Genomic DNA, 14733 nt, shown 5'->3' on the forward strand with positions numbered 1-14733 from the left:
TAAGGGTAAGCTATGGGGTTTAGTACACTCTTTCGAAAGTTTTTAGAAATTAAAGTTCCAGAGTAAAGAGTAAAAATAAAAAAAAATCGCCCCTTCCTTGAACATTTGCTGGATCCGTTTTTGTAAAAAGGAGATAAAATTGAAGCCAGAATTATGGGATTCAGCGGTGCAATGATGAGCGGAGTTATGATAACATGAACGCTTCGCGAGAATAGTTTTAAACCAATCTCGCAAAGAGACTCATAAAGTGGCTGGCGGATTGGTCTGCATTTTCATTCATGTTTTAATGCAATTTTAAAAACGTGCCTCATAAACTTGTAACAATATCTAAGTTTAAATTAATAACCATTTGAGATTCAGTAATGGAATGTGTCTTGAATCAAAATGTATTTCAAGATATTTAGCAAGATGCTAAGGATCTTGGGATACAGCAGTGCAACTTATGGCTTCAATTTCTTAGTATAGCGGAGCCTCTCTAAGTAATTTCTTTGCTCTATGGAAAAATTTGAATGATTTAAAATTTCCAGCTGCTGCTATCTTCTATTTGTTAACAAATAAAATGTTTTTAATTAACACGCTTTTATTAGCTTCACCTGTATGTATCTTGTAACGGAATCTTGCAGCTGAAATTTCGCCCACTTCCTGTGATGGGATTCTTTTGAAATTTGGCACGCGACCTCAGACCCGATGACAATGCAATATTCTATAATCAAATTAATTAATTAACTCTTTTAATTGTTAGTTTCCTCCAATTTTAGTCAATATTTTGGCATAAATCCAACAATGTGAAAAAGGAAAATTAAAAAAAAATACATTAAAAAATGCTTGCAAAAATTATTCAAAAATATCTACAAAAACCTTATATAATTGTTTTTAACTAATTTCATGTCAAAATTTAGGTGAGCCAGGTGTAACCAAAATTTAGGTGATCAGCAAGGAATTGGAAATTCATTGCTGATCAGACCATTGTTGAACAAAACTTTTATTCAAATGCATCTCAATTTTTCAATGTAATATAAATATGATTTCCGCAAACATACATCGATGACTCACAGTAGCTTCCCATGGGGGTGCCCTTGTCCTAACTTTGATATTACCTCGCACTCACTGAGGACAATTAAAACTGAAATAATCTTACAACTCCCCTCGATTTGTGTGCTTACATTTTAATAATGACCCCTTCAAAACCAGAATGTTGGATCTGTCTATGATCGCTTCCTTTTAGAAATAACGATAGTAACTGCAGACTAAAGCAGCTGCACTAAAATTCTTTCAAAATTTATTATTTCATCTTTTTTTCTACGGAAACTATACACATAACCAAGTTTCAACAGAAACTAAAACCTTACGTGCCAGAATACATTTATAGGGGCAGATTCCCCCACTCTGAGATCAGTTTATATAGATTTTCTTTGTTATCTTCGTGAAACAATGGGTTGCTAAGGCATTTTTTTAAGTCACCAAGGATTTGTCTAACCCTGCACATATACCTATTTCGCACAAGTACGTTGGTCATTCAGAAAGTTAGTTGCACTGCTCAAGAAAACAACAACAAAAAAAAGATTGACATTTTACAATAACTTTATTGTTATCTTAAAGTTCCATTCAAAATCTATCTTTTAACATAGCCACCTTCGTTATTTAAGCATTTTTCGAGGCGCGATATAAGTTTTCCCACATCTTCTGCAAAGAAATTTCTTCCAATGTCCAATAACCATTGTTAGGTTGCAGCTTTCATTTCGTCATTCAAGTGGTATCGTTGCTTTGACAGTTCTTGTTTCATGGGACGAAAAACATCCAAGTCAGGAGGTGAAAAGTTTATGCAGCTAGGGAAGGTGATCCCAAAACTTGATCTTCCATTGCGCTCAACGTTGTCAATATCTGTGCGTCCATTTTCAAACATGTTACACCATTTCATGATAGCTTAACATGACATTGCATTTTCCCACAAAATCAAACCACTGCATGCGTTTTCAATTTGGACGCTACAAGCAGCCGTCGAGACATGTTTGCAACTGATTATCAGAAAAACTAAATCTGTCTTGTGGAAGCCGTTATGTCACACGATAAAGGTACATGTCTGAAGTGTTGTCAAAAGTTTTCATCAAAATTGTCTAACAAGTGCAACTAAATTTCTGACTGACCTACGTAGTAACACAAAAAATTATGTGTTCTATGAGCAAATTGTACTTCGGTAATTTAATGTGGTTGAATTAATCTAACAAAAGATTTAAAGTTCAATCTAATTTGCAAATTTACAAGCGGAAAAGAGAGAGGAATAGGAACTAGAATAAGGCTATTTTTCTCAATTCTTATCTTAGTTCAGACAGCAGCATGCTCCTTTTAGACACCATACTTATTTGTGCTTGAAATTCCATTAAAAACTATTAAAAATATAAGAGGAAATTGGCTCGTTCTTTGAAAAATGTCACATCGATAATACAAATAACCATAGGCGCCCATATGGGGGGGGGGGGGCAAGTAGGGCTCATGTGCCCCCACTAGAAATGAGAACTTCTTTGCTTTCTGCAATTTTTTCTTTGCAAAAATGTAAAAACATTTCTTTTCCAGCCAATAATTAATAAATTATTAAAAATGTCAAATTTTAATATCTCTAATTTGTACTGAAATCGGTTTCCATGGGCAAATATCCTGCTAAACCACGGGGAAAATATCTGAGCCCCCCCCCTTGAAATTTTGCATTTGAGCGCCCATACAAATAACTAACTAATGAAGGCAATTAAACATGCTCATTTTTGGATGATAACACATACCTTGCATGAGAATACCCATAGCAAAAACAGATTTAATATCTTTTTTCCCTCCAGGTATTGCTTCGATAGCATTGCATTGTATTGTAAAATTTTATTGTTGAGCGTTATGAAAATTTCTTTTAATTAAAAAAGGAAGGAATAAATGCAAGAGTTGTCCTATGACTTTGCACTAGCCACAATCTAAAATTAAGCACCTTTCTCTCAGTAAATGGTATAGATAGTTCGCTAGGCAAAGTACTGAACATAGTCCATTTACGCAGTAGAATACATATACTTGAATTATCCAGTCTACCTCCTATAATGAACACCCCCCGTAATCTGAATATTTTTGTTCGATTTCATTGAGTGTTCAGAATAGAGAGAGAGAGAGTCTTACCATATTTTCTACGCGTAAAATGTTTGACATTTTGAATTTAAAGAAAATAACATTCATTTTAAAAATTCCTATTGCATTCTTTTTAAGGCTATTTATTCACAATGGTATATTTATATTTATAACTCAAAGCAGCGGTCGGAAGTACCTCGCTACAAGTAGCAACCTGTAGTAGCTACTTTTTTTAGTAGTTTGTAGTGTAGTGCACTACTTTTAAAAGAAAGTAGAGTGGCAAGTAGTTCGATACAAAAAAAAAAAAAAAAAAAATACATATATAGTTTGTAGTGATCTCTGGAAACTACTTTTAAATTAAGTTTAAAAAAAAAGATACAAGGTTCAAACGAATCTGATTGGTTTAAATTTTACACGATTACAACACTAGTGGTGAAAAAAGACATAAAAATACGAGCTGAACTCAGACATATTGTTTTGACGGCATACATTCTATCTGTTTGGCATTGTGCTTTTCATCTTTTGACAATATTTGCAATGAATAGAGCGTGGCATAGAAAGAAAAGAATAAGCGATAACTGCCAATTTAAGAGCATGTCTGGGATTTCTGGCAGCCAAGAATGTCCCGTGGAAGAACTGCCCCAGGCTGGCTTACAATAAATATTAGGGGGTTATAGAGAAGTCTATTGGAAATTTTCCCCTTTCATGCAAACTTTGCCAGTGAAGCAAAAAGTTTCGGTATCAATGTCATCTGGATATGATTTAAAATTGCACATTGAAATAAATTAAGCATTCTTAGCTACAGGTGTCAACCTTCTGGAGGGTGGCACCCAAAGTTTAATTTTAAACTTTGGAAAATATAAAGCTAAAATGCATTTTCAAGACTGCAAATTCAAACATTTTTTTGGAACCCCGGACCCTACAGGTGATTTTCTCTTAAACCAAAAAACTGACACCCATTATTTTCCCTTGTGTTTGAAATACATTTGAAATAATTAAGGAGCCATCAATTTCATACACCTTCTTCGTTTTTAGACCTCACAACCACTCTGCACATATATATTTAGAGCAAGTGATATGAAAAGCATTCATAGTTTTTATTTGATTTTTTGTAGATTAACATTTAAAGTTTTGAAAAAACACAAATGTAGTTGTTTCTGAAAATTGTATGAAATGTTTTCATAGAACATTAAAACTTTTTTGGCGTTTGTGGAGGAGGGGGGGGGGGGGGAAGGGGAGAGTTGACACCACAAATTACTGCCATGGGTGTCACCCATGCTACATATGCCACTGCAACATGTAACACACTTTCATTTCCTCTAAATGATGTTTTCCTATAAAAAAAATTTCAAATCCAACGAATACGATTCAAAATTTTTTAAAGTAAATTATATTTAAACAAAGTAAAATGTGATGTGTGGCATTGAATCTACAATAAAGCATATGAAATTTGGGGAAAGAAAATAATTTAAAAGTAAAACTTTTTCAGATAAAATGTTGATAATTGTTGAATATTTTCATTCTTACTATGATATTTAGAGTTAAAAAATTAAACTAAGAAAACTTTATTTATCAATAAAACATTATTTCGTGAAAAAATCCATTATCTATATATTGCAGTGGTTTCAAATCTGTACAACGTGCTTCACCTGGGAATGGAATAATTTGAAAGGGGGCATACAGCTGTTAGCAACATATTTTTAATACACACACAGAATCAAACCTGTGTCAGAAAATAAGAATCAGACGTTATTGCTATAGCATTTGAATTTGAGTGTTCACTTTATGAACATCAAAATCTTTTTAGCTACACCATGGATGGAAAAAATTCGGCACACGTGTTTGAACTAGAAGACAGTAGATCAATTCTTTTTAAAAGAAATTAGGCGAAAAATTATTTTGATTTTTTTAAACTGTCTTTTAAACAAGTTTACCGCAAACTATGTTTTTTTTTTGTAGTAAGAAACAGTCTGCTAATGTACTGTTCGCCTCTGGCAAGTTGAGCTTTGTTGGCTGGTGAGGTTGGGAGTTCTGGCCTCAGCTGCTCAATGTTGATCAGGCGTCCGCGCTAAGTTTTGTACTCGCTTCGGCAGTACATATACTAAAATTGGAACGATACAGAGAAGATTAGCATGGCCCCTGCGCAAGGATGACACGCAAAATCGTGAAGCGTTCCACATTTTTGCTGGGAATTATAGACCTGTAAGTTTGACTTCGGTGATTTGTAAGATTTTCGAAACTTTGATCAAAATTAAGATCATGATGTTCTTAGAGACTAATAGTCTGTTGACTAGTTTGCAGTATGGTTTCAGGAAAGGTAAATCCTGTACTACTAATTTATTGCATTTCTACGACAAGGTTACCTCAGCTTTAGATAACAAAAAATGTGTGGATGTTGTTTATATTGATTTTCAAAAAGCTTTTGACAAGGTACCGCATGTTGCTCTTCTCAGCAAGTTAGCTGACATTGGAATAGGAGGAAAAACTTTACTTTGGGTTAGAAATTGGCTTACTGGTAGGAAGCAAAGAGTAGTTGTGAGAGGAAATCATTCTAATTGGAGTGATGTTTTAAGTGGGGTTCCTCAGGGATCAGTTTTAGGGCCTCTTTTGTTTATTATATTTATGAATGACATCAATGAAAATATTTCTGGAAGCATGAATTGTTTTGCTGACGATGTAAAAGTTATGGGGATTGTCGAAAATGAAGAACAAGTAAAACAGCTGCAAGAGGATTTAGATCATATTACTAAGTGGGCACATAAATGGGGTATGGCAGTTAATGTAGGGAAATGTCAAGTGCTACACTTAGGTCTTGGAAATAAGCGTATGAGATATCGTTTACAGGGTTCAGTCATAAATCAGGCAGATAATGTTATGGATCTGGGTGTCTTTATAAATCAGGACTTCAAGTTTAGTCAACAGTGCAGTATTGCTAGTAACAAAGCCAACAAAATGCTTGGGTTCATCAATAGGTCTATTTCAAACAAATCTAAGAAAGTTCTTCTGCCTTTATATAGGAGTTTAGTAAGACCTCATTTGGAGTATGCTGTTCAGTTTTGGTCGCCTTATCTGAAGAAAGATATTTTTGTATTGGAAAGGGTTCAAAGAAGGGTAACTAAATTAGTAAGGGGACTCTCAGATTTAGATTATGATACCAGACTTAATAGGCTTAACATGTATAGCCTGGAGCAAAGGAGAGTCAGAGGGGACATGATTCAGTTATTTAAATTTATCAAAATGAAAGATGTAAACGGATTAAATTTTTGCGGGGAAAGCAGGACAAGGGGTCATTGTTTTAAGCTATTTAAATCTCAGGCTAACTTGGAAATCAGGAAAAACTACTACTTTAGCAGGGTCGTGGGCACTTGGAATAGCTTACCGGAAGAGGCGGTAATGAGCAAGGGAGTGGATAGCTTTAAGAGGGCCATTGATCTTCATTGGGGACTAATTAATTGACTAGGACCAGCCTAGCTGGGCCCAGTGCCTGTTGCTGGTCGTCACATTTGTATTTGTATTTGTATTTGAATTAAACGATTCCATTTGCTGAAACAGGGGTGAGGAAAAACGGCTGAACATCAAAAGGCTTGATGGTAGCCCAACTCTGTGCTAACAACTCCTCTTCTTACTGTTTGCTCCCCCTTGAAAGAAATGGACTTGCTCAATGCCACAGCTCAACTTCTCAGAGGCAGACAGTAAGGATTTGGTTTGTTTATTACCCATACTTACCGATCACGAATTATCCGGATCTTCTATCATCTGGATCTCCTTTTGTTTCAGTTAGTGTGGAGAAACAAGGTTGTACTGTAATGTATAGCAATGACAGGGGTGCCCACTCCCTAAGATCAAGGGCGCACCACCTATTTATCACCCCCCCAAAAGCAAGATCCCCCCTAAAAATGAGACAAATACAGTCTGTGCCATGACCCCCCCCCCCTAGGTGGGCACCACAAGTAATGAAGAAAAAAAAGGCAGAATCTGGGGGAAATACGCCAATGCAAATTATTTCAGACATTTTTTAGCGCTAAAGTATGCTTTCATTGAGATTGATAAAGAAAATTAAAGATTTCGGAGCGAGTGCAAAATTTGAGAAACATCGTACAATAAGCTAACTTTAGCTATTTTTTGAGTCGAGATCTAAATCCAGGAAAATTCTTAACTCCAAAAAGGTTATGGTACCAGATCTGCATTTGTGTTCATACCGTATAACTTCAGTTGCATTAAACTAATTTTCTCTTTCACAGCTTGTTTGGTTGGTCAACTTTGAAAATTGAAGAAACTGTTCTCGATTATGCCTAACATTCGCTACAAAAAATATTTAGCCTAATGTCCCGAAACTGATTGTAATTTTATTGCAAGTTATGGATTGTTTTAAAAGAAAGAGCAAAAAAAAAAAAAAAAAATCAGGAATTATTAAAATGTCTGATATGCATAAAATTTCAAAAAAAAAAAAAAAAAAAACTTTAGATCAACACTTTGCTGATGAACAGAACAAAAATTAAGAGAATAAAATTTCGTCTTACCTCATTTCGGAGCAAGCAGGTTTGTTGAAAGTACAGCTTTACGATGTAACTTGAACTTTAAAACACACACTCACACGCAAATTTCACATGACTTTTTTGAGGTTCTGAATAACACAACTTATTTGCTGATTTTTCGGGCCACTTTTAATAAAAAGTTCAAACACAACACCAAAGCACGGGCTGAAATAACACTGAGCAATACTTTTACTTTCAGTTGATGATTCTTCAAGTCTTGCAATAGATTCTTGGGGCACTTGTGGTAACAAAACACATTTTGCAGTCTGCATGATGATTTTTAACAGATAACTTTATTGAAATACATTAGTTACATAACGTTTTAAGGCAAAAAAAAAAAAGTTTTTAAGCAACAATTCAAGAGCTTATTAACAAAATGGTATGATTATAGTAGAAGAAACAAATTATACAATAATAATTTTATACATATATTTTTTATGTTTTAAAAGGTAAGCACAAAATATTTTTAAAAAAATCTTATGAACAGAAAAGCTTTATTTCAGTTCATTTACATAATATACACTTCAATAATTTAAAATATCACTTCACAGGAACGTTTAAGTACAGTCTGTGTTTATCAGTACAATTTTCAATTATAAAAGGCAACAATAACTTTAAACTATTCTAAAAATCTCTTTCCACTATTAAATGGGGAAAATTCATACCTAACTAGCAATTATAAAAATGCAAGATAGCTCTTAAAATTAGCAATTAATCTTCATACCATTTTATCCCCATTGATTTCAACGACCATGATTTTAAAACAGATCTTTAAAATTGTTCAGTAGAAGAAGTTTTAAAAAGCTTAACAAAGCAGCAGTCATTTTTTCTTATTTGTTACAAAAGAGCAAAGTTCTTTATCCAGATATTTGTTTCAATTCTTCCTGGCAGAGGGGCAGTACTGGATCTAGGCAGGAGCAAGATGGGACCTTTACCCAGGGTGGCAACTACTGGAGGTGTCAAATTCACCCGTCATTATATACTCACTATCTGCACTAGATAGTTTCAGGCCAAGATTTTAGTTTTCAGACACATCAGTAATCAATTTAGACACCCCATCTCATAAAAATATATTTTATATCAGTAAAAGGTATTGCAAATGATATGAATACCCTTACAATGGAATCAACAACATACAGTATGACCTTGATTTAACGATTGTGAAGGGACTGGAAAAAGTTATCGTTAAATCAAGGATATCGTTAAATTGAGGAGCATAGCCATTCAAATCAGTCAAATCCGGACCAGTGAAATAAATTATTAAATTGAGGAAATCGTTATCTCTGGTACCATTAAATTGAAGTTATACTGTATGTGAAATAGCTGGAATACATAAAGAACATTTAAGGTAAAAGTAACTAAGTAGACGAATACCGTCCCCTATGTTCTTCCTCAACTACACCATTGATTACTTTATTGGAATGGTTCAAAATAAAACTAGGCTAAGTAAATAAATGAACTTTTAAAAGTAAGATGATGTTTCATATTTTAAAGGTGAGTCAGTAATTTAAATTCATAAGAATGAATGTTGATGTGCTGAATATTTGCCGACAACACAGAATCAAAGACCATTGTTTTAATTATTTAAATCTCAGTCCTTAGTCTACCAATCTTGAAATTAATATATCATTGATTTAATAAGGTTGCATGTATTTGGAACATTTTCTAGAAACAGCTTCACTTGCAATGGGGTTAATAGTTTAAAAGGGCACTTGATCTCCATTAAAAATTGACAAATTTGTTAGGATTAGTCAAGTTTGTCCCGTGTCCCATATGGTCTAGCAGCACCAAGGTCAGCAAGTCATTTTAGTTGGGTTCCGGATACTTTAGAACTTTTAATCAAGGTCCAGAAAAAGCCTCATATTCTACGCTAACATTTAAAACACTTAAATCAGTATGTAATTTATACTTTTAAAACATCTTTGGTGATTCAGTTTTTAACTTTCTTCAGAGACCTGACCCAACCCATCAGTTGCCGACTGCTGGCCAAGCCGTTAGGGCTGCTGTCTTCAACCAAGACGACCAGGGCTCAAATGTGTCATGGAAAGAGCCCACCACTTATCTAGTGGCAATTCTAAGGCTTAAAGCTTAAGTGTAGGTATTGTTGCAGAAAAGTCTAGTTGGCCCAGACTGTAATTCCAACTATCACTTTGGTATTTATATTTGTGTGAGTAAAAGTACATTTTGAGTACTAAGCATAAAATAGATACACAGATTTATTTCTGCAGCCCAAACACAAAAGGTGTATGGTCTAATAATAATAAAGCTTAATAAAAATTGATGAAAATGTTACATAAAATTTAACATCATAGATTTTCCAAACTAATAAAAGACATTTGCAATTTTATTTCTTTAAGCTGGGGGGGAGAGGGGAATCAAGCTGATTCATTTACGTGATTATTAAAAGCATGCCAGTAAATGAAGCTACTTTAGGGGTAGCTCAAAACCAAAACACCCATACCTTTCTAAGTTAAAGTATAACATTTCAAGAAAAGGATAGATGTTAAGTAAATGTGAAGAAAAGGAGAGATTTAAACTTCAGAAAATATTGGTAGCAAATCTGATATTTTAAGTAACTTTAATTTTATTTATTTGTATTTTAGACAAATACTGTACATCCCTTTGTTAAGATTAATATATTTTTTAAATTTTTTCTCTTGCTTCTCATTATCTAAGTTTTATTTATTCATTTGTTTTACTTCTATGAGCGTTCATAAAGGTCTTAAGAAGTATACAGTAATCTTTAAGACTCCATCGGAATTAAGTAAATGGAATTGCTCTATATTGCATTATTGAGATACATGAAACAAATACTCAAACTTATATCAGCCCCAAAACTAAAAAATCCATATACAATGCATGTTCAAGTCAAATGCATTAGACATAATTTAAAAAAAAAAAAAAAAAAAAAAAAAAAAAAAAAAAAAAAAAAGCTATTTTTATAAGATATTTTTAGCCTTTGACTAAAATGTGCTTTAATAAGAGTAAAATTGATGAGTTAAAAAACACTTGTGTTTCAATTCCTTAAATAAAGACTAATACAGAAATTATAATGTAAACATTTAGTGTTGTATTTTCAACAAACTACAATTAACTCTTTCAATCCAGACCTAAAAAATCCAATTTTCTAAAATCTACATGCAATTTCAGATGCAAACAATCAAATAGTGTTCAGTTTAAATTTTAAAATACAATTAACTTAAAAAATTTATTCAATGGTTTACTATTGTAAATATCCAGCAGCAAGTTACTAATGTAAAAACTGTCTATCAGGACTTATTTTTATTCTGTACTTTTCTGCAACTCTGTTTCGTTCTTTTATAAGCTTAGTTCTTATATCTCTCGTAAATGTGGTTCAAGATACTAAGAGTTCAAAACAAAACATATGTTACTAATAATATCTGAAACACATAAATACATGCCTTACAAATGTAACTTAAATAAATAAATAAATAAACAAGCTTTTTACTGTTGTTTTACATTAAAAAATTTAAATAATTTTTTTTACATAAGTATTGGTACTTTGGAAAACAGTTTTTTCCCCCCAAAGACAGCATCAAAAAAATAATAAATAAAAACTGACCACAAAAACTCAAAATTCTAAAATCCTCATACCTACAGGTCAAAACATGTAGATTTGAGAGAATTAACAGTAAAAGGAAATAGAAATGACATAAGCGCACCGCTGCGACACTAAAAACAATTTTAGTGAAACATTTTAAATTGCATCCCCATTTCCATAACATTACTAGACATTTTATGACAACACAAACTGTACAAACACTTCCAATGCCAAATTTCAAATTAATAACTTTAGCAAGAGATTGGGCAAAAGAGTAGTCCAGAAATGTCATATTTAAAGAATAAATTGCATTCTTTTAATTTCCCTTATTTTGTTAGAAATACAGTACAAAAAGTCCTCTGATTTTTGTTATAACTATAAAAACTGATGAAGAAAATTAGTTATTCTCTTTAAGATGAGCATTAATATAAATGTAAGGTGCTTGGGATATAATATACCTAGAGGAGGGACTAATCATTTCTTTACTTAAGGAACACAGAAAAAGTAAATAAAGTTTTCTTTTTTTCTAATTTTGATTACTCATCATAGATTTGTAGAATGCAAAAGAAGTTTAATTAGTTTTTTAATGCAAATACAAACTAAAATGAGAAAAAGATTTTCAGTAACAGTTTGTAAGAATGACTGTTAAATAAATGACATTTTTGGATAAAAGTAATGAAACAATGAACTTCTTTTAAAATTATAGGCTTGTTTTTGAAAGGTTATTAAAATATTTAAAAATGAGTTAAATAAAAATCATTTAGCAAACATAAAACAAATATGTAATATGCAATTTCCTTTTTGAATATGTTGCAAATTTTACTAAAAAATAAAATTAAGAAAAAAAAAGGCAAATAAACACACATGCAAACATACGTGAATATTGAATATACAGTCGAACCTCCATACATTGAACTTCCACATATCAAAATGTTCTATATATCAAAATCCAAGCAAATTTCCATGCCCCATTACATAGAAAAATTGTTTCTATACATTGAAAAAATCTCTATATATTGAAATTATTTCGAGACATTCGTAGATTTTTTTTCCGCTTTAGACTGTTTTGTCTTATGAAAAATGAAGGTTAGGGGAGAAAATTATGTTCACTAAAGGTTGCGACAAAGCTCACTATGAATCTGGGGCAGAGGGATTTGTAGATAGGTGGCTGTTCTGGAGTTCTTAAATTCCCTCAAGTTTATTTCAAATCTTAGTTGGAACCAGTAATACAGTAAAATCAGTTTCAAGTTATCCCTATTGTCTGTTTATTATCATTACAGTCTTTTTAGTTTTAATGAAAATCATTTAGTTAAGTATGTTGATTTTTTACTTTTCTCTCGATTACAATGTCAAGATGCAAATCCCCTAATGTTGCGAATAAAGCTGAATTGCCGAAGAATGAAGATGTATGAAGGTGCAAAAATGTCATTTCAGGTAAATTTATTATTATTTTTACAAGCAGAGTGCCTGCTATTATGAGAAACCAGAAAGCGATAATAAAAGTACTGAAACTTACAGTAAACTTTCACTCAAAAACATGAAACAGCATTACAGTTTGTTTTTTAGAAACTATGCCAGTGCTCAGTAAATGTTTCACACTTAATTTTTTAATTATAAACTTTCATTTAATCTGATGCTTGTATAAACTAGAAATCAGGTTCCATACGAAAACTAGCTTTAATTTTAATGTTTTAAGAGATTGTTATGATAAACTAAAATCGTTTCTATGTATCGAAATTTCTATATATCGATTTTTCCCCGGCAATTTGCTACTTTGATACATGGAGGTTTGACTGTATATGGATATAAAAGTTATGTTATTATGAAATCAAAGACTTAAAGAGCCAAATAAAGAAAAACGCAAATATTTAAGCACAACATATTTAACTAGAAAAGAAAAGAAAAGAAAAAAAAAACAGTACAGGTTTATAATTAGGAAACATTAAAAAACTAAAGTAACAATGTTCATGAATATTATGCAAAAATTAAAAATTTTTCTAAAATAAGAAATTTTGTAAACTTACTATAAATTACAAATGTGCAATCAGAGATGGTAGACATTTTCAAAAAATAATACATTGTATAGAAAATTTTAAGATTGCATCAATGCAATTGGTAAATGAAATGAAAGCACCCAGACATATCTCTGAATCACACCAAATACTTTTTTGTACATGGAATAATGCCAATCTACATTTCGTAAAATTTTTGTCAAAATATAACCTATAATAAAAGAAAAGATATTTATTTTCCTAGACCAGGTATTTGAGAGGAATCTCTTGCGAAGTATGTTGTTTTTACAGAGGACAGTGGTAGATTACGTACTACATCTATTTTGCCAGGACCAGGATAATTTTTTCCTGGAGTCCCATGTTTATTGTATGAAGTTTTAATATTACTGGCACCACCCTCAGACAAACCTATATTAGATTTAATGGGTGTAGATTTCGACTGGAAACTGGGACTATTAATTGCTTTACCCTGAAAATTTATACCTGATGATGAAGCAGCAATAGCTTGTTGCAAGACTTTAGACAGAGCTTCTTTGACTCCAGACGTTTCACAAACTTTTCCAGAATTTGTGGAATTGTCAAAGTTCTTTGAATAGGAATTGCATTTATCAGCAAAAGTCTTTTTGCTTCCGTCAGACATGAAGCTGTCAGACATAGAGTTAGGCAAGCCTTTGATGGCCATTCTTTCCTTCATAGAGCCTACAGAAAGAGGGAAAAGTCATATTAATACACAAGTTCAGAACAGAAGTTATTAAATTTGAGAAGTTGCAGAAATAAAGGGTGATCTGAAATAACATATGCAGGGATGAGAGTGGTCAGTGAGTAGAAAAGAGGAAATCAAAAAAAAAAAATCATAAAATCAGCAATTAATACGACACATACTGTGACGAAAACCGTGAAATTCCAAACATTTCAACAGGCTGTAAAGCCTAAACCATTTGAGATTCACCAGAAATATTTTGTATACTTCCTTAAATACATACAAAAAAGTAACCATGCCAAGTTTCATAAAAATCCGAAACTCGGGGAGTAGGACCACATTTTTTTGAATGACTCTCGCATTTTTCCAAAAATAAATTTAAGAAATAAAAATACTATTGGAATAATTAATAAAATAAGTAGATTTACGGTAGAATATAGTAAAAAACTTCCAACATTAAAAATGATTGACATATTCGCAGGATGCAAAAAGATTGAAATCTCAAACAAGGCATGCCGTTTTCGGCAAAGCACACGTTTGATGTCGTTGACATGTTTTCCTAATATAAGTTTTCGCCAGATATCACGGAGAATAAAGATTTAAGGGGGAAAAAATAGAAAGAATAAAAAATGGAGACCGAAAACTAAGAAAAATCATTTCAGATTTTTAACCTGTAACAGGAGAGGTGAAAAAGTAGGACGTAACGGGACGTGAGGTCTCAGAGACCGCTCTATTTAAAAAAATTCTTAAAAATCATGTAATTAAGATACAGTCCTGAAATTTCCCTCAGATTTTCTTTGAACTCTTATTAGCACGGGGAAAAAT

The 14733-nt window shown here is 32.3% G+C and overlaps 1 protein-coding gene and 1 non-coding gene across 2 annotated transcripts in view; one reads left to right on the forward strand and one right to left on the reverse strand.

Annotated features, from left to right (window-relative positions):
- Positions 1–14733, reverse strand: part of LOC129226402 (cyclin-dependent kinase 12-like) — a 171092-nt gene that overhangs the window by 51772 nt on the left and 104587 nt on the right. Inside the window, exon 13 of the mRNA XM_054861002.1 lies at positions 13692–13907. Coding sequence (XP_054716977.1) covers positions 13692–13907 — 216 coding nt within the window. The remainder of the gene's footprint in view (positions 1–13691; positions 13908–14733) is intronic.
- Positions 5177–5283, forward strand: LOC129227073 (U6 spliceosomal RNA). Its single transcript, XR_008580822.1, has one exon. It is a non-coding gene; the product is annotated as a U6 spliceosomal RNA (small nuclear RNA).

This window comes from Uloborus diversus, chromosome 7, assembly GCF_026930045.1.
Source record: "Uloborus diversus isolate 005 chromosome 7, Udiv.v.3.1, whole genome shotgun sequence".
NCBI lineage: Eukaryota > Metazoa > Arthropoda > Arachnida > Araneae > Uloboridae > Uloborus > Uloborus diversus.